The 25,130-nt window shown below is 57.7% G+C and overlaps 1 protein-coding gene across 10 annotated transcripts; it reads left to right on the top strand.

The window, feature by feature from the left end:
* The first annotated feature begins 7,846 nt into the window (after window positions 1-7,846).
* On the top strand, window positions 7,847-24,093 carry ZMIZ2 (zinc finger MIZ-type containing 2). Of its 10 annotated transcripts, none has more exons than XM_061198374.1 (20): window positions 8,151-8,272; window positions 14,040-14,119; window positions 14,371-14,505; window positions 14,666-14,780; window positions 15,100-15,302; window positions 15,546-15,771; window positions 16,007-16,270; window positions 16,423-16,599; window positions 17,253-17,330; window positions 17,520-17,688; window positions 18,283-18,427; window positions 18,504-18,714; window positions 19,358-19,463; window positions 19,657-19,814; window positions 20,469-20,536; window positions 20,783-20,851; window positions 21,122-21,366; window positions 21,877-22,046; window positions 22,131-22,370; window positions 23,080-24,093. In XM_061198374.1, exons 3-20 carry the CDS (start codon window positions 14,456-14,458, stop codon window positions 23,185-23,187), a joined length of 2,802 nt encoding a protein of 933 aa, XP_061054357.1. In that variant the 5' UTR covers window positions 8,151-8,272; window positions 14,040-14,119; window positions 14,371-14,455; the 3' UTR covers window positions 23,188-24,093. The 10 variants fall into 10 exon arrangements, 9 of the variants coding, with proteins under 9 accessions (XP_061054356.1, XP_061054357.1, XP_061054354.1 ...); XM_061198371.1 differs by having other exon boundaries at window positions 14,040-14,142; XM_061198373.1 differs by lacking the exons at window positions 8,151-8,272; window positions 14,040-14,119 and adding an exon at window positions 7,847-7,905.
* The last annotated feature ends 1,037 nt before the right edge of the window (window positions 24,094-25,130 follow it).

Here is a 25,130-nt window from a genome sequence, read left to right as displayed (position 1 = left end):
ACACAACTCATTCGTATGTAGGGGACTTACTGTACCACAAACCAGGGCGGAGAAAAACAGGAACTCAGTGTCTCACTTTGTCTGGAAGCCAAAGTCTGAAAGCAAGGTATTGGCAGGGCTGCACTACCTCTGGAGGCTCTAAGGCAGGATTTTCAGCTTCCAGGTTGGTGGCCTCATGACTCCAGTCTTGGCTCTGTGGTCACATTGCTGTCTGTGTCTCTGTCTCTAAACTCCCCCGGCCTCTCTCTGATGCTTTCAGGGATCACCTGGCTAATGCAGGATATACTCCTCTCACAACTTACACCTATTGCCATATGAGGTGATATTCACAGGGACTAGGATGTGGACATGTCTTTGGGGGCCACCATTCCACCCACTGCATGGAGCTACATCCAAGGACAAGAAGGGGGTACGATAAGCAGATGAGGTAGGGGGTCCTGGAGAAAAAGAACCAGGCATTGGACTTCCCTGGTGGCGCAGTGGTTAAGAATCCGCCTGCCAATGCAGGGGACAAGGGTTCGAGCCCTGGTCCAGGAAGATCCCACATGCCGCGGAGCAACTAAGCCCGTGCGCCACAACTACTGAGCCTGTGCTCTAGAGCCCGCGAGCCACAACTACTGAGCCCGTGAGCCACAATGACTGAGCCCGCGAGCCACAACTACTGAAGGCTGCACGCCTAGAGCCCGTGCTCCGCAACAAGAGAAGCCACCGCAACGAGAAGCCTGCGCACCGCAACGAAGAGTAGCCCCCGCTCGCCGCAGCTAGAGAAAGCCTGCACACAGCAACGAGGACCCAATGCAGCCAAAAATAAATAAATAAATACATTTAAAATTTTTAAAAAAAGAGCCAGGCATGGCATTCTTGACATAAGAGAAGCAATTTTTTACTTTAGCCATTTTGTGATCTAAGCCTGGCCACAGAGCTTGCCCTTAAACAGTTCTCAGTAATAATGATCTTAAGGGAAAAAAAAGATCAAACTGTTATCAGGCAAGAGAAGTAACAATAGCAAAGATAACAAATCACCTGTTATCCAGACTCCCAGTTCTGCTTCTTTGGTAAAGACTGGCCTGAAGCACTTTCTTGAGCCATTTTGCAGAATTTAAGCCCCCCTCTGGTGCTCGACCACTAGATCAACAGGAACCTAAGGTTAATGATGATGTTGACGTCTTCTGAGCCTCGTGACTTCAATCAAGTAAAGCCTGGACTCTGTCCACTGCCCAAGCCGCTACACGAACATGCATGTACTCTTAGCTTCAAACTTCCCCAGTTTTGCTCTTCGGGGAGAAAGTGTGTACGGTCAGGCCACTCAAGGTGGCCGTTCTCTTGCTCTCTGTCCATCCCCTGCTCGACCAGTGCCTGCTTCACCTACATGCTGCTCACAGGACTGACTTTCCCACTTGCTCCAAGCCCCGGCTAATGATTGTTCTTATCAAAGGGGTGGTGAGGGGCGTGCCCCTCTGCTGGTTTCCCTGGTAACCGATGAGCCAATCTGACTCATCAGTTCCCCCTGTAACTGGCAACCTCCCCCGCCCCCGCCCACCTCCAGAGCGTCGACTTCCGCCAAGTCCAGCACGCCCAGGGGGGAGTTGTTCCAGGACCTTGCCTTAGAACTGTAAGCTCCCCCATCCATTAAACCATTGATGTCTCTGTGGCTGACTCTGGGCTCTTTCTCAGGTCTTGAACCTGAGCAGGTACAGGCCTTGTAGGCCTGTGGGATGTAGCCCCACATATATATTCCTTGAGGAGGAACTAGAACTCTTTTTTATCACTGAACTATTGTTTCTTGATTGCTTCTCCCTTGTTCCTACACTCCCTCACTATCCTTAAGATTTTTAATTACTGAGACCTGTTCAAGACCAAGCATTCTGGCCAGGCTTAGATCACAAAGTGGCTTAGGCCAAAATCGTCTTCTCTTATGTCAAGAAAGCCATGCCTGGTTCTCTTTCTCTGGGACGCCCTAACCTATCTGCTTACGTGGAGAGTCTGACAGTAGCTCCTGGCTGTGGTCCCCCCTCACCCGATGAGTCAGAACTCTCAAAACACGGTATTGGTGCTCTACCCTGCTTGATTGGTTTCAGTTTCCTATTGCCTATAAGGAAAATCATGAAGCACCTATCAAATAAAGTAGGCAGTCATCAAGAGTATTTTAAAGAATTTTAAATAGTTTTTACCAAATCTACGAATAATGCATCCATCCTTACTCACAATTTGGCTCATTCCTTCCTATCATTTCTTAATGCCTTTAAAAATACTTTTTGTAGATTTCCCAGCTAATGCTTTGCCACATTCCTTTATTTCTATCTACACACACTTAGTTGTTTTGGTTTAATTATGTGAGCTTTAGTTGCTGACCTCATGACCCTTCACCTTAAATACTTCTCCTTGACAGTCTCCTAAGAAGAAAGGCATTTTCCAAGCCCACAATGCAGCCATCACTCTCGGGGAATTTCACATCCATTCAACGCTATTATCTCATCTCTGGCCCTTATTCAAATTTCCCTAAGTGTCCCAATAATGTCTTTTTTTTTTTTACCCTTTTCTCTCTTTTTAAAAATTTATTTATTTATTTATTTTTGGCTGCGTTGGGTCTTCGTTGCTGCGCACGGGCTTTCTCTAGTTGCAGAGAGCAGGGGCTACTCTTCGTTGCGGTGCGCAGACTTCTCGTTGCAGTGGCTTCTCTTGTTGTGGAGCACGGGCTCTAGGCGCGCAGGCTCCAGTAGTTGTGGCTCGCGGGGTTTAGAGCACAGCTTCAGTAGTTGTGGCGCACGGGCTTAGCTGCTCCACAGCATGTGGGATCTTCCCGGACCAGGGCTCGAACCCACGTCCCCTGCATTGGCAGGTGGATTCTTAACCACTGCGCCACCAGGGAAGCCCCCCAATAATGTCTTTTTCCTCCATCCAGAGTCCAGTCAAGGATCATGGCACTGCATTTACTTCTTGGTCTTTCTGGTGTCCTTGAAATAGAGCAGGACCCTGTGGGGCCCTCTAGGGTACAAAAGCCTTTGCATGTCCCCCGTTTCTTATTTATAGGAAAAAGGCTTCAGCCTCCTAGACCTTCCCTGAGTTCCAAAGGGCAGATTCAAACAGTTACTAATTACGGGAGTGAATGAATGCAGAAACAAAGGAAAGGCAGTCAAGAAAAACTAGTGCAGCCATGGGGCAGAGTCCCGGCTCCTCCTGGGGTGGAGGGAGGGGGGATGTGCCTAGCAATCTGAAACAGATCTCTGACTTCTACAGGAGCTCGGGCCCACACCCTGGTGGAGGATGGTAACTTCAGGCTGAGCACAAGTACATAGACCCCAGACTGGTTGGAACCAGAAGGCTGATGTTTCAGATTCCTGGAACACCACCCGGCTACCTCACCACTAACCAATCAGAAGAAAGTCACACACCCTGCAGCCCTCCCCCCCAAATTTTGCCTAGAAAAACTCACCTTGCATGCTTTTTGCAATAAACTTTGCTCTGCTCCAAACTCTGACTTTTCGGTTTGTCCCGCCTCACTGTGCGTTGGGCACAAGAACTTGGGTTCAACAACATCCTCTGACCTAGACCATTTCTCCAGACCTGACATTTCTTAAGAGTCCAGGTCGGTTCTGGAGGCTGACCCCTGTACGGACTAGACCAGTGGTTTTCTCATGATTCGATTCAGGTTGAACCTTTCTGGCTGGAACTTCCAAATGCAGTTTTCTGTGTCAACACCGAGCATCACACCAAGGGCATAGGATGTCAGCTGGTCCCACACTTGGTGATGCTGACTTGGTTAAGGTAGTGTCTGATCCATGTCTTTATTGTAAAGGTACCTTTCTCTACTCATAATGATTAGTGGCTTGTGGAAGACTCTCTGCTCCATAAATGTTTTTTATCAGCTAGCATCATACAACTTTGTATCCTATTTTTCTTTTCTTTTCTTTCTTTCTTTCTTCTTTGGCCACGATCCCACGGCATGTGGGATCTTAGTTCCCCGACCAGGGATAGAACCCGTGCCCCCTGCAGTGGAAGTGTGGAGTCTTAACCACCGGACCACCAGGGAAGTCCCTCTCATACCTTTAAATATTTCAAAAATGTGATTTTGGGTGCTGCATAAATTCCAGCCTATGGGGGTGTTTTACTAAACTATTACCTAGGAGAATTGAACTATTGGCTTACTAATGAACGCTCCACAACAGTGGGATTTTTGTCTGTTTTACTAGCTGCCACATTTCCAGCAATGAGAACAGTGTCTGGCAAATAGAAGCGCAACAAAAGTTTGTTGAATGAATGAATACAGCTTGTGTCTAATTTTTCAATATCATAGATAATGCCACAGCAAACATCCTTTTATATAAATCTTTGCAGCGTTTATTTTATGAGGATCACAGATAATGATAATAAGAAGGGAAATGTTTCTTAATAGAGTGAAAAAATAAGGATGCAAAACCACGTAAAGGCTATAATCTCCAAACCACACAGATATGCAGAGAGAACCATCAGAGATAAAATAGACCAAAATAACAGGGATTCTCTCTCAACATTTGGAAGGTGGAAGGTTTTGATTTGTTATGAACATTTTTCTGTATTCTCTACAGTTAGAATATGTTGCAAAAAAAGTAGCAGTTTTTTCTTTTTCTTTTTTTTTTGTTTTAATTAATTTATTTATTTATTTTGGGCTGTGTTGGGTCCTCATTTCTGTGCGAGGGCTTTCTCTAGTTGTGGCAAGCGGGGGCCACTCTTCATCGCGGTGCGCGGGCCTCTCACTATCGCGGCCTCTCTTGTTGCGGAGCACAGGCTCCAGACGCGCAGGCTCAGTAATTGTGGCTCACGGGCCTAGCTGCTCCGCGGCATGAGGGATCTTCCCAGACCAGGGCTCGAACCCGTGTTCCCTGCATTGGCAGGCAGATTCTCAACCACTGCGCCACCAGGGAAGCCCGTTTTTTCTTTTAAAAGTTAGTTTTGCAAGCCGAGAACATGTCAAACTATTGTGCTTAAGAGCCATTCATAATAACTGAAGGTCCTGGTTAAAAAACAAATTCAGGTTTAGGCCACATTCACTGCAGGAAAGAGCAGGCCCACAGAAGCCCCCATGCTGTGCTAGGCGGGCCACATGTAGAATATTGTGTTCCCTTCTCGGTGTCACTTTTTTTTTTTTAATTTTTACTTTTTAAAATTATTTTTGGCTGCATTAGGTCTTAGTTGCGGCACGCGGGACCTTCATTGCGGCATGCAGGCTCTTTCGTTGTAGCATGTGGGCTCTTCGTTGTGGTGTGTGGGCTTCTCTCTACTTGTGGCGTGTGGGTTTTTCTCTCTCTAGTTGTAACGGGCGGGCTCCAGAGTGCTTGGGCTCAGTAGTTGTGGCGCGCCGGCTTAGTTGCCCCGCGGCACGTGGGATCTTAGTTCCCCGACCAGGGTTCCAACCTGCGTCCCCTGCACTGGAAGGTGGATTCTTTACCACTGGACCACGGGGAAAGTCCCTCAGTGTCACTTTTAAAAGGATACTGTCTAACTGTCGTGCATTTGAAGGAGAGTGGCCAATCCGAATGGGGTCTGGAAATCCTGTGGCTGTTAACACTTAAAGAACTGGGCGTGTTTGTCTTCCAACAGCAGATACCAAGGGAGTAAGTTTCTTCTAATACCTGAAGAGCTGTCAAATACCAAAATGAGGATTCTCATTTTATACAGTTGTAGAAGGGAGATTTTAGGGAGGCAGATTTTTTTCCAGTAAATAAGGGAGACTTTTTTTTTTTGGCTGCATGGCTTTCAGGATCTTAGTTCCCTGATCAGGGATTGAACCTGCGGCCCCTGCAGTGGAAGAGCAGAGTCTTTTATATTTATTTATTTATTTATTATTTATTTTTGGCTGCGTTGGGTCTTCATTGCTACATGCAGGCTTTCTCTAGTTGCGGCCAGCAGGGGCTACTCTTCGTTGTGGTGCGTGGGCTTCTCATTGCAGTGGCTTCTCTTGTTGCGGAGCATGGGCTCTAGGTGTGCGGGCTTCAGTCGTTGTGGCACGTGGGCTCAGTAGTTGTGGCACACGGGGTTAGTTGCTCCGCGGATCTTCCTGGCCCAGGGATCGAATCCATGTCCCCTGCATAGTCAGGCAGATTCTAACCACTGCGCCACAGGGAAGTCCCGGAAGAGCGGAGTCTTAACCACTGGACCTCCAGCGAAGTCCCCTAAGGGAGACTCTTCTAACAATCCACATAATCAAAGATGGGAGTGGGCACCAAACAGCATCTCCCTGTGGCACTGGGAGGAGGTAACAGAGCTGCCTGCAGAGTTCAAATGCAGCACCCTGGTGTGGCCACTTCTGGCCTCTTCCAGGAACCTGCCTGCAACTCCCCCAAACTCACAGCCTCTTGGAGGCAGAAGAGGGTCAGGTTCCATGGGGCCTGCCTCCCCCTTCACGCTGTCTCTTCTCGGGGCCAGCTCTCTAGAGAATTCCCCCCTCCCATTTCCCAGCATTCCCATCCTCCGGTCTTGCTTTATTTTTCTTCCTAACCCTTGCCCTGATGGAAACATTGTTACCTGGTGAGTCATTTCCTTCTCTTTGTCCCTTCTGATGGGGCCAGAGAGGACTTTCAAACGTGGTCACTGGGGCATTCAGAGCACAGACCAGTGACTGGCACACAGCAGCCCGGCCATATTTGTTCAATGAAGTAATGGTTCTCAAAGGATACAGAGCACAGGGTTCAGATAGCCTTGAGGGAAGAAATTTCAGCAATATTAAAAGTTAATTGTGGGACAAGCCACAACTACGGAGCCCGCATACCACAACGACTGAAGCCCACGTGCCTAGAGCCCGTGCTCCGCAACAAGAGAAGCCCCCGCTGGCCGCAACTAGAGAAAGCCCCCGCTCAGCAACAAAGACCCAATGCAGCCAAATAAAATAAATAAATAAATAAATAAATAAATAAATAAAACTGAAGAATTGTTTAAAAAAAAAAAAGTTAATTGTGGGACTTCCCTGGTGGTTCAGTAACTAAGGCTCTGCACTCCCAGTGCAGGAGGCCGGGTTGGATCCCTGGTCAGGGAACTAGATCCCACATGCCACAACTAAAGTTCCCGCACGGCACAACAAAGATGCCATATGCCACAACTAAGACGCGGTGCAGCCAAATAAATAAAAATTTTAAAAAAAGTTAATTGTGAGGCATCCATTGATAGAGGAATGGATAAACAAAATGTGGTATACACACACAATGAAATATTATTCAACCTTAAAAAGGAAGGAAATTATGCCAGCTGCAACATGGATGAAACTTCAGGACATAAGCCAGTCACAAACAAATACTGTATGATTCCACTTCTATCGGGTCCCTAGAGTAGTCAAATTCAGAGACAGAAAGTAAAATTGTGGGTGGGAGGGGGATGAGGAATTATTGTTTGATGAGTAGAGTGTCAGTTTTAGGAGATGAAAAAGCTATGGAGATGGATGGTGGTGATGGATACACAGCAGTGGGAAATGTGCTTAATGCCACTGTACACTTAAAACTGGTTAAGATGGTAAACTTTGATATTGTATTTTACCACAATAAAAAAATTGTGGGTAATCGGGAGAATGTGGTCTTCCTAAAGGAAGGGTAGAAAATAGTTGCAAATAAAGGCTGCTAATAGCATATGAAGATGCCAACTGATCAGAGGTTGCTTCATCTGGCTAGAACTCGAGTGACTTTAAGAATGCTTCAACAGGGCCGCCGTCTGGGAAGAGGGAAGAACAGCGAGGAAAGTGACTTGTTTGGTTCCGCGTGGTTTTCCTTACAAGACCCCTGCCAGAAGTGGCCGGTTGACACCGGGTCACCTCCGCAGGCCCCGCCCTCTTCTAGGCCCCGCCCCGTCCCACCCCTCCTCCTGGACCCGCCTCCTCCGCCCCGCCCCGGCGGAGAACGAAGAGGAAGCGCGGGTGACTCTGCAGACGCCGCGTTTGGAAAGGTGTGAAGGGGGCGGGGAGCGCAGGTCGCCCCCAACCCGCCCTCCCTCCCCGCCCCGCCCCCGCCCGGCCCGCCACCCGGCCCGCCGCCCGGCCCGCCGCCCTGGCCTGCGCAGGCCCGCGGCCACTCGCTCCTGAGCGCCGGCTCGGGGCTCCACTGCTCTGGCCTGGGGGCGGGGCCGGCGCGCGGCGTCATGCATATGCATGAGCAGCGCGGCGGCTCCATTGTGCCCTCGGAGCGGGCGGCGGCGAGATGGCGGGGATGGTGGCGGCCCCGGGGCGGCGGGCGGCGCTGAGGGCGGGCTGAGCGCATGGAGCGGCGCGGACCGGGGGCCGCGGCGGCGAGGGGCCGGGCCGGGCCGCTTGGAGGTGAGCGGACCGGGCGGGCAGGTGCGGGCGGCGGGGGCGGCAGGTGCGGCAGGTGCGGGCGGCGGCAGGTGCGGCGTCCCCGGGCCCGGCTCTGCAGCGCCTCGGCGGGGCCCCGGCGGGGCTGGAGCCGGCCCTGCCGCCCACCTGCCGCACCTGCCGCGCGTGCGTCGTGGTCCTGGGCCGACTGGCCCCGTGCGCGCCGAGGCGACCCTTCACCTGAGCCTTTGTTGGGGCTGGCCGGAATCCGGCCGAGCGCCCGAGGGGTCTGGGGCAGGAGGCTGACCCGGGCCCTCGCCCAAGCTGGTCCCGCTGCCTCTTCTCCGCGCTGTGGCCTGAAGGCTCACCTTTCGGGCCCCTCCGGGCCGTGCGCGCCGCCGGCACGCGGATGTAAGGTCCGCGGAGATATGCTCTGGGGCTGGCGACCCTGACCTTCCACCCCCAGCCGTGCTTTTGGTGGAGATACCCTGTTCCCAACAGGACATATTGAAGCTCAGGCGGGAGGGTGTCCTGCCCCCCGGCGTGTCTTGCCCTAGCCTCCCGCATCTGTTCCCCGCTGCCCTGTCCCCCCCCCCCCCCGCTACCCTGCTACCCCTGCCCTGCTCCTCCGGACCTTCCCCACCTCCCCCCGACCTGCTCCCCTTTCCCCCCTGACCTGCTCCCCTACAGCCTGCTCCCCATACTCTCTTCCCGATAGTTGCAGAATATCCATGGTGATGTCTTTAAGTCATTTGTATAATATTATCTCAGAAGATTTCACAGGGACATACACAGAACATGTGACTCGATCTGTAAGACAGTTGATAGGGCGAACACAGACTCACCCACCAAATCCTGTCATACTAGAACCAGAGAGCTTCCCTTGAAGAAGCTTGAGAGAGGTAACAGGATAAGTGAAGGAATCTCAGCCTCACCCAGTGAGTACTGGCCTTGGGGACTTGTCACACCCAGAGGGTGGTTCGTGGCTGGGAAGAGAAAGGTGAGATGATGAATGACAGATTCAGAGCCACTCGTGAAAGACTGGTAGGGTATGCCTGGGGAGGATTTCTGATCATTGGATTGATCGCCAAGGGCAGCCAGGCCTCCCCATGGAGTGTCCACTAGCGCTTGGGTCCAGGATGGGAGCCGGGGCTGATGACTTAAAGGTGGTCACGTGTTCTCCCTTTTCCTAGTCCTAGAGTGACCACCACGTACCTATTTTACACATTGTAAACTGAGGCCCAGAAGAGTGCAACCCTTCAACTGTTCTCTAAAATGACCCACACCTGGGCCATTCAGAAATGCTCATTCCTGGGCATTTTGGATGAACTCTTTTTTTTTTAAATTTATTTATTTAATTTATTTATTTTGGCTGTGTTGGGTCTTCGTTGCTGCGCGCGGGCTTTCTCTAGTTGCAGCGAGCGGGGGCTTCTCTTCATTGCAGTACGCAGGCTTCTCATTGCGGTGGCTTCTCTTGCTGTGGAGCACGGGCTCTAGGCGCGCCGGCTTCAGTAGTTGCAGCACGCGGGCTCAGTAGTTGTGGCGCACGGGCTTCGTTGCTCTGCGGCATGTGGGATCTTCCCGGACCAGGGCTCGACCCATGTTCCCTGCATTGGCAGGCGGATTCTCAACCACTGCGCCACCAGGGAAGCCCCTGGATGAACTCTTAACACTTACGCCAGTCAGTGTGTGGCCTCCCAAGTAGAGGGGCAGGACTTTCAGCCACTGGAACACGTGAGCCCCCCTCTTTGTGTCCTGCGATGCTCGAGCTGTCATTCTCCGTTCTCTGAGCGTGTCCGGTGTTCCTCTGGCTGGGGCTCGTCACTGGAACCTTGGGAACTGTGGGCCCCCCGCTGCGGGGGGAGGCAGCGAGTCCCTGCCCTCCTGGGGTCGGGTGGTGTGTCGTGGGGCCTGCTGCTCCTGGGTGACTAGGCCGGGGTAATGGAGCGGAGGTAGAAGAGGGCGGACCCATGTTAACGTCTGCCTTTGGAGACTGCGGTGCAGGCACTGTGAGGTCCTGGGGAAGAAGGGTCTGGGTAGTGAGCTGTCTGTAGCTCTTTTTCGGGAGGAAGATGTAATCTGACCCCCAGAAAACCCTGTGGCCTTCTAGACTGACCTCAAGCCAGGACGTTCTGCCGAGGTCCTGGCTTCCAGCGAGTGTCCGTGTACAGGGAGAGCCCCCAGCTGGCAGGAAGCACACACACCCAAGCTCTTTCTTACCTCTACCTCTGAGGCCAGGAGGTGGGAGGAGGGTCTGCGCTCACAGCATGCCTCTCCCTTTGTCAGGAGCAGAGGGTCACGGGGTCCCTGACCTGGAGAGTTTGGGGCTTCTCAGGGAGGAGACCAGACTTGGTTCAGGAGCTTGGCAGGAAGTCAGGAAGTCACTGCCCCCGCACAGAAAGCTCAGGGGGAACTGGAAATGTCTGTGGTCTCGTCCACAGCAGAGAAGTCGTGGGGGTGGAATTCCCCAAAGTCACGTGATGTAGGAAGCTGCCCTGGGCCCCAGGCCAGTACCCTCCACGGGGGCCCCCGCCCTGCACCTGCCCTGTCCCCCTCCTCCCCAGCTCCCCAGGGCTCTCAGACTGTGGTCCCAGTACCAGCAGCGGCAGCACCTGCAGACTTGTTAGAAATGCACGTCTTAGGCCCCACCCCACCCTGCGAACTCAGAGTGGGGCTGAGCAGTCCCAGATTCGGGCGTGCACCACCTGCCCTGAGGCTCTGACCCAGGCCAGGGGGCCTGTCTTCCCGTCTTCCTCCTGCTCTTCCCTGTCCTTTGCTTCCGGGACAGCAGAGTGGGCCTGGCCAATCTAACCAGCTTTGGGAAAGGATTGCCCTGGGCATCTCTGTGGGGAGAGAGAGCTGGTCATGGTTGTACATTAAATAAATTTTTATTTTGAGAGAATTATAGATTTATAATAAGAAATAACACAGAGAGCTCTGTATCCTTTACTGGCTTTCCCTAGTGGTAACATCTTGCAGAACTGTAGCACAATATCACAGGAAGGTACTAACTCCATCAATACAGTTGAGATACGTGTATTTCCATCCCCACCTTCTTATATTCCCACTCGCTTCCCTTCTCCCCACGTTTAACCCCTGGCAACCACCAGTGTGCTCTCCATTTCTATAATTTTGTCATTTCAAGGATGTTATATAAAGGGAATCATACAGTGTGTAACCTTTGGGGACTGGCTTTTTCCACACAGCATGATTCTGTGGCGATTCCTGCAGGTTGGTGCCTGTATCAGTAGCTCTTCCTTTTTATGCCTCCAGGCTCACAGTTGGTTAACTCTTCACCGCTGAGGGACATCTGGGTTTCCATTCTTTGGCTATTAGGAATAAAGCTGCTGGAAACATTCACGTACAGATTTTTGTGTGAACATAAGTTTACACTTCTCTGAGATACATGTTCAGGAGTGCAGTTGCTGGGTTGTATAGTAGCTGCATGCTTAGTTTTATAAGAAACTACCGAATCGTTTTTCAGAGTGGTTGTACCATTTTATATTCCCACCAGCCATGCACGAGAGATCCAGTTTCTCCTAGCCAGCATTTGGTGGTATCACTATTTCTTATTTCAGCCATGGTGATAGGTGTGTAGTGATACCTCAATGTGGTTTTAATTTGCATTTCTCTGATGGCCAGTGATGTTGAACATCTTTTCATGTGCTTATTTGCCATCTGTATTTCTTCTTTGGTGAAATGTCTTTTTGTGTCTTTTGCCTATTTTCTAATTTTTTTTAACTTTCGCGTTTTGAGAATTCTTTATATACTCTAGATACTAGTCTTTTGTCAGATATGTGGCTTGCAGATATTTCTTCCAGTCTACAGCTTGTCTTTTCATCCTCTTAGCAGGGTCTTTCACAGAACAAAAGTTTTCAGTTTTTCCTTTTATGGATCATGCTTTTGGTGTCAAATCTAAGAAAGTTCTTACGGTTTTGTGCTGTACATTTAAATCTGTGACCCACTTCGAGTTAGTTTCTGTATAAGATGTGAAGTTTAGGGGTTTTTTGTTTTGTTTTGTTTTTGTCTTTTGCTTGTGAATGTCCAATAGCTCCAGCACATTTGTTGAAAATGCTGTCCTTCCCCCAGTGCATATTTTTTGCACCTTTGTCAGAAACTCTTGTCTGGGTCTGTCTTGGGTTCTCTAGTTTGTCCCATTGACCTTTGTGTCTGTCCTTCTACCAATACCACAGTCTAGAGTAGCCCACCTATATTCTAAGTCCTGAAAACGCTGCGTGTTGCTCCAGGCCCCACTCAGCAGGTTTAGGGGGCGTTTCCGGCTGTTGGCAGCGCTCCCCGCCCCCAACCTCCCACTGCAGTGTCACCATCCTGGTGATTGTCCTCACTGGGGACAGCCAGTCTTCCCTTGCCTGGCTGGGTGATTCTGGCTCCGAGGGCTGAGTCCAGGGGCCCCTGAGCCTTCTGGAGCCACCGGCCGCCTGCTTTTTTGGCCTTTGCTTCCTGGTTGGCATATGGTCTGGGGCCCGACTCCTCTGGGAGGGGCGTCAGGAAGGAGAGCAGGGCCAGGCGTGAGGTGGGCAGGCACGCCAGCTGCCTCACTCCTCCTCTTGTCTGACCGGTCCGTCACCTTCCCTCCCAGCCCTGGCTCTGCTGCGATTCTGGGAACCACTCACCCCAGTGCTCTGTGGGAGGCCTTGGGCCCAAGTCACAGCCCCCACTGTATCCCTCACCTGCGCTGGGTCCCTGGTCAGGGACTCGTCCCCAGCGTGCCGCCTTCAGGAGTGTATTTGCAGAGGACGTGATGATATAATCCTGCCTCGCTTGGGCTGCCCTGATCGTGAGGTCCTGGTCAGCGCTCAGGAATGCGAGCCTTGGGGTTGGGTGGGTGGCACTGTGAGTGCTGAGGCGGCGGGATTGAGCCACCAGAAGTTAGCTTGCCCAGGTGGTGTGTCTGTGCACGTGAGGCCTTGCAGCCCCTAAAAGGCAGTGGTGCTCTAGGATGGAACCTCGACCCAAAGAAGGCAGACGGGCCTCCCCGGAGACCCCCTGAGAACCACAGCCAGCGTGCCTCTGTGGTTAGGCTGGGTGGAGGTGCGCGTGGGAGGTGGCCCTGGCGGTGCCAGCAAGGGCCCTAGGCCTGGTTGGTGAAGGGTTTGCTTGTGGAGGTGTCGGAAGGCGTTGGCAGCCGGGAGGAGCAGCCGGCCGCTGCCTCGCTCGTTTTCGGAGGTGCTAAGGGGAAGAGAGCCAGCCCCACATAGTGGGAGGAAGCGGTGCCCCATCCCAGCACAGGCACACAGGTTCCATGCGTGTCCCCCGGCCACGGCTGCTGTGTCCCCACTGGCCCCTTGCCATGTCCGTTGGGTGCCCACCAACCCTTCGCCCTTTGCGCTGTGTGTGCGTCCCCGCCTTGTTGGGAGCTCATCGTGAGTGTCACTGCGATCTGTGGGGGTCAGTCTGCCTGCCTTGCCCCTGTGCGCACGTCGCCCTTCTGCTGCCCTGGGGAGAAGCCCTGGGGCTGTGGGGCTGCCAGCCAGGGATGGGCTGCTGGCTCCACACCTAGTTCCGGCAGGCGTCCCGCTCCCCCCGCCCGGCCCCAGGCTGCAGGTTAGCTGACCTTGCGGGGGGGCGCCCCCCCCCCCCGCCCCCGCCCCGGCATGCAGAGGCCCCTCCCCATAGTGGGCAGGCCCTAGACCCTGAGCAGGTGACGCCTGCTGGCTGGCCCTCCATCGGCCTCTGGCCTTGTCCTCCGCCCCCGGGCCTCGGGTGGGGTGGAGGCCGGGGATTCTGGCAGCTGGGTCCTGGATGTCCCCTGGCTTTTATGCGTATCCAGGCTTTCGTGTCGGGGAGGGAGAACGTGGAAAGTTTGGGGGATCAGAAAGCCTGCTTCCAGAACCGTTCCGGGGGCTCCAGGTACCAGGGCCCGGCCAGAAAGGGTCAGTGCTGGCTTCCGGGCTGGGGCTGGGGAGGGCAGAGATCTGCCAGGGTGGGCAATGCGGGTAGGGCCAATGCCGGGCTGCCCTGAGCCCCCTGAGCGGGTCCCCGGGTCCCGGTCTCACCTGCCCTACCCTTCATCGCTTGGAGCAGAGGAAGGACGGGGCTTGGTGCTGACAGGGGTCTCCCGGCGGCATCTCCACTGACTTCCTTCCCTCCTGTCCTAGCAGCCAGAGCATCTGAGTCCCACGTAAGCACCAGTGAGGGCTGCTTCCTGCCACCCACAGACCTGGCCTTTAGGCTGCTCCCAAGCCAATGAACCCCATGAACCCCATGAAACCCGCCCTGCCCCCCGCGCCACACGGGTGAGTGGGGTCTCCTGCTGCCCTCCCCTCTCGGGCCCCAGGACACGGGTGGGTGGTAGAGCAGGACCCCTCTGCTCCCAGCCTTCGCTTCTTCCCAGGCGGGGTTCTAGGCACCTGCGGCCTCCTGACCGAGCCTCCCCGCCTGCCCCTCTCCTTGCAGTGATGGTCCATTCGCTTATGAGGCGGTGCCTTGGCAACAGAGTGCCACTCAGCCAGCAGGATCGCTGTCCGTGGTCACAACCGTGTGGGGAGTCGGCAACGCGGCTCAGAGTCAGGTGAGCCCACACCTGGGCCCCGCCCCGAGAGGCGCCAGAGCCCCCCCTCAGATCTCGGAGAAGTGGAGCCAGGGCTTCCTGAGTCTCCCACGTCCTCAGAGACCAGTCCTTCCACACGTGGCGTGGGATCTCCTCCTCCTGTCTTCGCCTGGCCTCCACACCCCACCTGTGAGCAGCTGCCCCCCCATTGGGCCACCCTCCCCTCTGCCCCCACCTCCACCTCCTCACCTACCCGGCCTCTCCTTTCCGGCACTTTAGGACCACAGCATGAAGCAAGTTGTTTGGATGGTGTCCTTTAGTGCTTCTTGCTTCCTTGTAGGTTTTGGGGAACCCTATGGGCCCCGCAGGGAGCCCCCCCGGCAGCTCCATGATGCCCGGCATGGCAGGCGGCAGCTCTGCCCTGAACTCCCCACAGTGTCTGGGACAGCAGGCGTTCGGTGAGGGCGGTGCCAACAAGGGCTACGTGCAGCAAGGGGTGTACGGCCGCGGGGGCTACCCCGGGGGCCCCGGCTTCACCACTGGGTAAGCAGGACCCCTCCCCTGGCAGGCGTGCTAGGAGCCCTCTGGGGGCGACGCTGCTAACTTGCTGGGCGTCTGGGAGCTGTGTGACACTGATGTGCTGAACGTTGCATCTCTGCTGCTCCTGCCGGCTCCCGAGCTAACGAGGGGCGGGTGTGGGGAAGAATGGGGCTCCCCTCGGGTGCCGTGTACCCCCCGGGAGGTGGCAGGGGAGCGCTTCTGAGCCGAGCCGTCTGTCTGTTACAGGTATGCGGGTGGCCCGGGGGGGCCGGGGAGCCTGGGCCTCCCCTCACACGCCGCACGGCCCTCCACCGACTTCACTCAAGCGGCGGCGGCTGCTGCTGTGGCTGCTGCTGCCGCCACGGCCACAGCCACGGCCACGGCCACCGTGGCCGCCCTCCAGGAGAAGCAGAGCCAGGAGCTGAGCCAGTACGGAGCGGTGAGGCCCCGCAGCTCCTCCTGTGCGGCCCGTGTGCGTTGGTCCAGAAGGCAGGGACTTGTCAGGCAGCCAGGATTGAGGCCTTGGGGACACGCACGCTGTGTGCCGGGGCCGATGAAGATGAGGCGGGAATGGAGTGGGGAGCTGAGGGGAGAGGACCCGGGCCGGCGGGGGGGGCGAGGGGGGAGCCCGCCTGCAGGGGGCGGGCACAAGGCTGGCGCCCACAGAGGTGGGTAAGGCCTGGATGGTTCCTCTCTTCTCTTCCCAGATGGGGGCCGGACAGTCTTTTAACAGCCAGTTCCTGCAGCACGGCGTTCCCCGGGGGCCCAGTGTCCCCAGCAGCATGAACCCTGCCAGCGTGGGAGGGCTGATGGGCCCCTCCGGCATGAGCCCCATGGGCATGAACCCCACCCGGGCAGCGGGCCTGGCGCCCCTGTATGCAGGGCAGCGCCTGCCCCAGCACGGGTACCCTGGGCCCCCCCAGGCCCAGCCCCTGCCCCGACAGGGCGTCAAGAGAGCCTACTCCAGTGAGGTGAGTGGCCAGGCCCCCCACCTCAAGCGCCCTCAGAGCCGTTGTCTGGAGGGAGAACCGGCTGTGCCTGACAGGGTGGGTACCGCCATCCCTCCCTGGGAACGGGCTTCCCCAATACCTCTTCTGGCCATTTTGCCTCTTTCCTCCTTCAGGTGTATCCCGGGCAGCAGTACCTGCCAGGAGGCCAGTACACGCCCGCCGCCACCCAGTACGCGCCTGGCCCCGGGCAGCCCCCCGCCCCGTCCTCCTACCCGGGGCACAGGCTGCCCCTGCAGCAGGGTGCGGGCCCGTCCCTGTCCACCCCCAGCCCCGCGGGACTGCACTACAAGGTAGGGCCGCTCCTCCCGGGCCTCTGCAGCCCCTGCTGGCCCACGCCAAGCCCTGCGGGACACAGGCGGACCTTGTGGCAGCCGGGGCTGGCTGGGGAGTGGGCTCGCGTGTGCTTGGGTGACCGAGCAACCAGGAGCTTCCCGGGGGCCCTGATCAGTGTAGGGCAGCTCCCAGGAGGGGAGTCCAGGTATGAAAGGCTCCTCTGTGAGATTCGGTGTAGGGAGCAGCAGGCAGGCACCCACGCCACCTGAGTGTCCCCATCCCCTCTGCTTGCTGCAGAGAAGCCCAGCGAGGGGACAGGCCAGAGGGGCCAGGAGCTCGTGAGGGGAGGGGCCCGAGCGATAAGAGTGCCGCTGGAGGGCGGAGAGTTGTGTGTACCTGTGTCCTTTCGGCCTCTCTCTGGCTTCCCCGTAAACCCCTCTGATGCGTGGGGTCAGCTCTTTTTCTGTAGTGGTCATTCTTAAAATTATGAAATCAGCATGTGCTCCCTGTAGATTATTTAGAAGACACAAAAAGTGTATAAAGAAGAAAGAAGCCAACACCCGTGCGTGTGGTGGGCCCCCTGTCCCCAGCCCTCTCCTAGGGTCAAGTCCAGGGCCCTGGCTCAGGGGCAGGCGGCAGTCCCAGGCACACGCGGTTTTCTCTCCTGCAGCCCGCAGAGCAGTTCAGCGGGCAGGGTGCCAGCTTCAACGGGGGGAGCGTCAGCTACAGCCAGCCCAGCCTGAGTGGGGTATGGGCGGCGGGGCAGGCGGGCAGGCGGGCGGGAGGCTCATGGGGTGGGTGCCTGGAGAGAGGGCGCCCAGGCAGGAGGAAGCGTGGACTCCCTGCCCGTTCCTGGTCTGACCGTTCCCATTGGGCGCTCCGAGAACAAACTCCACCCCTACACCACTCCACCTTGACTGTTTGCTCAACCCCACAGCCCGCCCGTTCCATCCCCGGCTACCCCAGCTCCCCACTGCCAGGGAGCCCCACGCCGCCCATGACCCCCGGCAGCAGCATCCCCTACATGTCCACCAGCCAGGAGGTGAAGTCTCCCTTCCTGCCCGACCTCAAGCCCAGCGTGAGCAGCCTGCACCCGTCACCACCTGGTGAGTGAGGTCTGCTCTCAGGACAGATGGGCAGAGCTCCAGAGAGTCCTGCAGGGACCTTGGCGGGGGCGGCGGGGGGGGCCTTCACCTTCATTTTCTGTGAATGGACCTCTTTGCAAATCCATTTGAGGCATCCGTCTTCTCTGTAGAACAATAGCCACATGCACAAAGTTTTGTGTATGGTTTCAGGGCCCCCCTGAAGCCCACTCCTGGGTAAGAACTCCTGCTTTCCGGGAGACAACTGCAGCAGCAGTTGCGGGTCCTAAAACCCTAGCTTGAGCACTAGGGTGACGGCAGGTGGCCCGTTCACACCTCTTCTGCCTCCTACCCCCTCTGAAAGCACCAGAGGCGCCATCTTTTTGGGTTGGTGGGGCATGTTCTCCGGTCATGATTCAGGGATCATTCTCGGGGCTCATACTGAAGCAGGACGGAATGGCGGGACACCAAGCTCTGTTCCCGTTGGAGGTGGAGGCTGAGCCCAGGGTCCCAGGAGAGATGCTGCCCAAGCCCCAGCCCCATGGAAGGGGAGGAGGGGCCGCGGTCCCCGCGATGGGGCAGGGGCAGGCTGCTCACACCAGCATGGCCTGCTTCCAGGCGGCGGCCCCTGTGACGAGCTGCGGCTGACCTTCCCCGTGCGGGACGGGGTGGTCCTGGAGCCCTTCCGCCTGCAGCACAACCTGGCCGTGAGCAATCACGCCTTCCAGCTCCGTGACTCCGTCTACAAGACCCTGATGCTGAGGTGAGCGGGTGCCCGCCCCCAGCTCGCAGCCCCTCATACCGCCCGCTCGCTCTCAGCATCCATCCTCCCCGTGCAGGCCTGACCTGGAGCTGCAGTTCAAGTGCTACCACCACGAGGACCGGCAGATGAACACCAACTGGCCGGCCTCGGTGCAGGTCAGCGTCAACGCCACCCCACTTACCATCGAGCGCGGTGACAACAAGACCTCCCACAAGCCCCTCTACCTGAAGCACGTGTGCCAGCCGGGCCGCAACACCATCCAGATCACCGTCACGGCCTGCTGCTGCGTGAGTGCCCTTCGCGGGGCTGGGTTGGGGGCGTCATGGCTAAAGAAAAAGGCACTGGCTCTCCTTTTTCCCATCCTGGGCCTTGTAAGTAAAGGGTCTCAAATAAAAATGCCCTTGCTGCTTTCGGGTTAGGTTCAGTAACTAAATTTGATGCTCGTGTTAATTATGTAAGAGAAACTAGCTGAGCCTGCCTCTTCCCTGGAGGAAGCTCACAGGGTCCTGAGTCCCAGCTGGCCCTGAATCTTTGTTAAGGTGCCATTCAGGTTCCAGCAGGCTCCGGATCCAGGACTAGAAGAGGCAGGGTGCACTTAGCTGCACGGCACTGATCAGCCCGGGTGGGAGGGGGCAGAGGTGGGGCAGCCCCGATGCAGTTCTGGGATGTTCTCACTTGGACCAGCGTAGATAAAGGTGGATGCTGTAGGCAGGGCACATTCAGGGGCCTTTCAGATAATTGTGTTTCGACGGAGAGGCCGTGGTTGGTGCAGACACACAGTGAGCTTTCCAGATAGGTGTGGGCCTGGTCCCCTGGGCTCCCCGGGGAGGGGCAGCAGGTGGCCTGCCTGTGCGTTAGCCACAAGAGGAGAACGGGCCTGCGATGCGCCTCCCCGGGCCACGTCCCGCTGACCGCATCCTCCTGTTGCAGTCCCACCTCTTCGTGCTGCAGCTGGTGCACCGGCCGGCCGTCCGCTCGGTGCTGCAGGGTCTCCTCAAGAAGCGCCTCCTGCCTGCCGAGCACTGCATCACCAAGAGTGAGTGGCCCTTGCTCTCCTTGGCCCCAGGCAGCCGGCCCCATGACAGACAAGGCTGCCTCCTCTGGGGCGGGGGCTGCGTGCAGGGAGCAGCAGTCAGCCCTGGGACGCCCCTCGGAGGTGCTGAGCCAGCAGTGGCCGGCTCCCGCTTGGCGGCCCGCACCCACGTCCTCCTTTCCCCTGTTGATGTCAGTAAAGCGGAACTTCAGCAGCGGCACCATCCCTGGCACCCCTGGGCCCAACGGAGAGGACGGGGTGGAGCAGACGGCCATCAAGGTGTCTCTCAAGTGCCCCATCACCTTCCGCAGGATCCAGCTCCCTGCCCGAGGCCACGACTGTCGCCACATTCAGGTAGGTGGCCACTGCAGAGCTTTGCCAGAACTTCTGTTGCCCTTTAACTGTCTTCAGCGGGTGTGGCCTCTGAGCATCTCGGCTGGCAGGTGACAGGACAGGCCGGCCAGTGGGCAGGTGGCCTGGGTCCCCTGCCTTCTCCCCTCAGACTGGGCTTTTGTTTCTTCTAATATTATTCTAAGTATAACAGCCGTTTTACTGCGTTCTCGGGGCTCCGATTTTAAACGGCATCCCGGATGCAGGGCGCTGTCCTCTCCCCGCCCTGCCCCCAGGAGCAGTGCCTTGGTTTGTCTTTGCAGAAACGCTCTGCGTGCAGACAAGTACGTGCGCACACACCCTCCACCCCCCCGCCCACCTTTTGGTTACATAAGCGGTAAACATCACTCTGCGCCATTTTTTCCTCCACACCACGTCCTGGAGGTCATTCCCTGTCAGCACGGCTGCCCAGTTCTTGCTTTGGCCACACGTCGTTCCCAGGGAGGGCTGCGTAGGCTGTCCCATCTCTTACATCTGTTAGGATGATGCCGTGGTGAAAGCCTGGGAGCCGAGCCTTCTCACACATGCAGTAAATACACCCCAAATTCCTGAAACCACAGGGCATGGCCGGGTTGCCCCGGCCCCAGTGTGAGGAACTGTCTCGCCCTTTCTCTGCAGTGCTTCGACTTGGAGTCCTATTTACAGCTCAACTGTGAGCGAGGGACCTGGAGGTGCCCCGTGTGCAAGTGAGTGTGTCAGAGACGGTCCCCACGGCTCTGGGGGCGGGTGGCACTTCCTCTGAGGCTGTTCATGGGCGTTTCCTTCCACAAACTGGGTGTGGGGCTCACAGCACAGGCTAGGAGGGACGGAGTGGCTCAGTGCAGCGACGTCACGCAGGGTTACCTCACACTGGGGGCTGAGACGTGACAGGGCCTGTGCCCGGGAGGAGGTTGGGCCAGCCCTCTGAGCTGTGTCCCCTTGGTTTTCTACAGCAAGACGGCATTGCTGGAGGGCTTGGAGGTGGACCAGTACATGCTGGGCATCCTCATTTACATTCAGAAGTGAGTCTCCTTCCTGCAACCCCAGCTTCTTTGGTCAGCAGGGGGCAGCCCTGGGACAGGTGGGGAGACACCCCATGCTGATCCAGCATGGAGCGGGCTCGACTCCAGGCCGTGGATGGAATCCACATCCAACCCAGGCCCGCAGCCCACGAGCACGTGGAACGTGCTGGGTGGCCACGAGCATTTGAGTGGGAGGTCTGCCTAAAAATGGCCCGGGGCCAGGAGAGGCAGCAGGACAGGTGGTAACCAGCCCTGCGTGTCCCCGCCCAGCTCTGACTACGAGGAGATCACCATCGACCCCACATGCAGCTGGAAGCCAGTGCCTGTGAAGCCTGACGTGCACGTCAAGGAGGAGCCAGACGGGCCGGTGCTGAAGCGCTGCCGCACTGTGAGCCCCGCCCACGTGCTCATGCCCAGCGTGATGGAGATGATCGCTGCCCTGGGCCCTGGAGCCGCGCCCTTCGCCCCCCTCCAGCCCCCCTCAGCCCCGGCTGCCGGCGATTACCCCAGCCAGGGTGAGTAGAGGGGACTCGCCCTAGAAACAGATGGCCCTGGGCAAATGATCTGTCCTCTCCCACCAGCCTGCCGCCTGTGGACGTGTCACTCCGGGGGCCACGAGCCTGGGGGCCTGGTTGGGGACTTGGTGGCATAGGCGCAGCCTCGGCCGAGCCGGCGGGGATGGGCAGCAGGGCTTCCGGCTGCAGCTGCACGCACCTCCCCAGTAGTCTGGAACAAAGGTCTGTGCTGGCACACTTCCACGGACCGGCCCCGTCCGACCACGCGTGTTGGAGTGTCTGGGTGTGGTGGGTCCCATTCCTGTCCCCTCGCAGCCTCCTGGCAGTGTCATCAGCCAGTTCCCCCAGCAGCAATGAGAAGAAATGCCCTTTGCCGAATAGCAACTTCCATAAAGTCAGACGTTATCTGGGTGAGCTCAGTGAGTCCTGCCCACGCTGTGGCTGGCCTGTTTCCGTGCTCTACCGGCATGAGCCCCCTGCCCTCACCTGGACCTGGCTCTCCTCTCTCAGGTTCCAGCTTCCTGGGACCCGGGACGTTCCCCGACTCCTTCCCGCCCACCACGCCCAGCACGCCGACCCTTACTGAGTTCACCCCGGGGCCACCCCCTGTCTCCTATCAATCTGACATTCCCAGCAGCCTCCTGACACCGGAGAAATCTGCCCCCTGCCTCCCAGGCCAGGTCAGTGCCAAGTCGGGGGGCTGAGGAGCTGTCCACCCAGAGAGCCCCTGGGCTATTTTACTAGGTTCTTCTCTCCTCCTTCAGATGGCACCAGCGGGTCACCTGGACCCGGCGCATAACCCTGGGCCTCCAGGGCTGCACGCCCCCAACCTTGGAGGCCCCCCAGGGCCCCAGCTGCACCATCCAAACCCTCCCCCGGCATCCCGGCAGCCCCTGGGCCCGGTGAATTCGGGTCCCATCGGTGAGCTGGCCTTCAGTGCTGCCACAGGCATGATGGGGCCCCCCGTGTCTGGGGCAGGGGAGGCCCCGGAACCGGCCCTGGACGTGAGTACTGGGCCCGTGCTGGGGAGCACTTGGAGCCGGGGCTGGGGTGTGGCTTATCTGTCATCCCAGGGTCCACACGCTTCACAGAAGGGAGGACAGTGACACCACCGTGACTTCCAGACGCAGGGAGAGCTGGTCGGGTGATGTCAGCGCTTGTGTTGACGAGTGTGAGGTATCCAGAGTAGCCGTGGGGTGATTGTGTCCAGACACCTGGCCCTGGGGACCTGGGTGCCACCGTGGCATGGGCAGAGTCCCTGAGAAGACTTGGCTTGTAGCTGGTGACCCTGGCCTTAGGGTCTGATTTGACCTGTCTGACTCACAGGTGGTATGTGAGCCAGAATCAGTGCATGAAAGACAGGTAACTGTCCCTTGACCATGATAAATGAATACAAAGTTCAACGTGAAAAAATGTGGAAAGCACAGCTCAAAGCAGAAAATCCCAGGGAGTGGGATCCCACCTTCTGCATTCGCCCTGTTCACATTAGGGACCCCTCACGGTCCTGGGTGTCCCATGTTGTCCTTGGACAGCTTGTCACAAGTGATTCCTGGTCACAGAGCAATCTTTTGCTGGAAGAGCCCCTGTGCAGAGCAGGCTGAGGGGCTCCAGTGCCAGCCTGTGTCGGGGTGAGGGGTGCTCCGCATCCCTGCTGGGCCTGGGGCCCCGGCTGGGGACCCAGGCCCAAAGCTGGCGGGTTTGCTTTGTCCTCAGCTGCTCCCAGAACTGACTAACCCTGACGAGCTGCTGTCCTACCTGGGCCCACCCGACCTCCCCACAAACAGCAATGACGACCTGCTCTCTCTCTTCGAGAACAACTGATCCTGTCGACCACCTGGCCGAGGGGGACATGCCCGCAGATGTCACACACCCTCCTCTCCAGCCCGGCCACCCCTGACACCAGCGGCCCTCCCCACATGTACACCTGGAGCCGGGACGCGCCCCGACGCCTGGCCCTGGAGGCTGGAGGTGGCCCTGCACTGGCTGGGAGGGGACCCCTAGGCGGTGGTGCTCGCTGGCCCAGTTTGCAGCTGCAGAACTGTTTTTGATGAGATCCCCAGCCCCGCCCTTGTCCCTGCCCTGGCCCCATCCGCACCCCACCCATGCTTGTCCAGCCCTGCCTGGTTCATGCACACCTGCCGCCCCGGCCCCTCAGCCTCGCCCCAGGCCCCCTGACCCCTGCCTGCTCTCACCGGCCTGCATCTTGTCCAGCGTTGACCTTTTTACTTCAATGACCCCTTGGCCCTGGGCCGGCGAGGACCGGGGCTGCTCTGTCCCGGGGCCCTGTCTCGCCCAGCCTCCTGTGGCAGGGGCTGGGGGGGGTTCCTCCTCCCGCCCAGGGCTTCAGGCTGACGCTGGGGGTGGGGCCTCTACAGCACAACAGTGTACGTAGCGTAGAAACGCTGACAGATGTAGGGTGGCTGGGCCTCTCTGCAGCCGGGGGCTCCTGCTCTTGCCCTGTGCAGGCGGGGAGGGGTGGGCGGCAGCAAGCTCCCTCCTGCTGGGGGCGGGGCTCGGACTCGGCTCCCTGTACAGAGTCTTCAGCAGGCGGCTCCCCCGAGTTCCCCTTCTCTGTGAAAGTGAAGAATTGGTCTCGCTGTGTTTTTTAAAACCACACCTCTCCCGTGTCCACCCTGGGGCCACGCCAGGTGGGGGAGGAGGAGCTGTGCAGGGCCGAGCTGTGTCCCCTGTCTGCCCGTCTCTATTAAAGGACTCCCTCGTGGTGGACCTGGCGAGTCCCTCCTTCCTGCTCCACCTGCGTCCCGCGCCCGGGTGGGGCTCTGTGCTCCAAGCCAAGGCCCAGCTGTTCGCAACCCTGGGTAAATTTACTTGTCCCTGGAATTTCGCAAGTTGGCTTTGGCAGGAGAGCTGTTTGGTGAAGTGTCACCAGGGCTGGGAGACGCATCTGCCACCGCGTCACTGCGTGGGCTCGCCTCAGGCAGGGAGCCAGCTATGGGGCCAGAGGCCTCAGGAGGGACCGGGACCGAGTGCCTTCGCCTGTGTGCTAGCTGCCCCGAGCCGCCCCGAGGGCCTTCCTGTCCAGCAGAAAAGGCTTATGCGTCCCGTGGGGAAGGAGGGAGGGCGCCCCCGGACACCTGCCGCGGGGGGGAGCGTCCGGTGTGGGCGGGCTCCACGTTGCCTGCTGACATTTTGGAACCCCAGCTGTGGGCCTTCCTGTCCCTCTGCAGCCTTGCTTCTGGCTTTTCTGGCTGAGGGAGGAACAGCGCCCCCAGTGCCGCAGGGAGCGAAGAGGCAGGCCCCGGGGTTTGCCCAGAAGCCCAGACCCAGCAGAGCCCACCCCTAGGGGGTGGGGGGGCTCCTTTCCGGGGGATATTGGGCACAGCTGGGAGCGCTGTCCCACTGTGTGGGGCAGCTCTGCACCCTGGGCCTGTGACGTGCTGGGTGGGGTGGAGAGATCGGGAGGTGGGCTGCTCGGACTCCACCCACGGAGAGGTGGGGAAAGGTCTGAGGGGCGCCCCAGCCCCGACGTCACCGTGGCCACCTCTTCTCAAACTGCGGGATGAAAGCAAGGTGTGGGAGTTCACGCAGCGTGATGCCGTTTTTATAAAGCGCGACACCAGGTCTACATTTCATGGGATCCGCACACGTGCGACAGTGAGGAAGGAAGGCAAGGCGGTCAACACAGTGGCCACAGTGTTCCCTGTGGGGACAGCACAGGGGTGCGTCTGGGGAGAGTGACAGTGTCAGTGGTGTTCTGACCCTCAAGGGGAGTGGTGGTTTCATGGGTTTTCGCCTTACGCTTC

The sequence above is a fragment of the Eubalaena glacialis genome, chromosome 8 (genome assembly GCF_028564815.1).
Source record: "Eubalaena glacialis isolate mEubGla1 chromosome 8, mEubGla1.1.hap2.+ XY, whole genome shotgun sequence".
Taxonomy (NCBI): Eukaryota; Metazoa; Chordata; class Mammalia; order Artiodactyla; family Balaenidae; genus Eubalaena; species Eubalaena glacialis.
The sequence above is the reverse complement of the archived record's forward strand: the minus strand, read 5'-3'. Positions and strand labels throughout refer to the sequence as shown.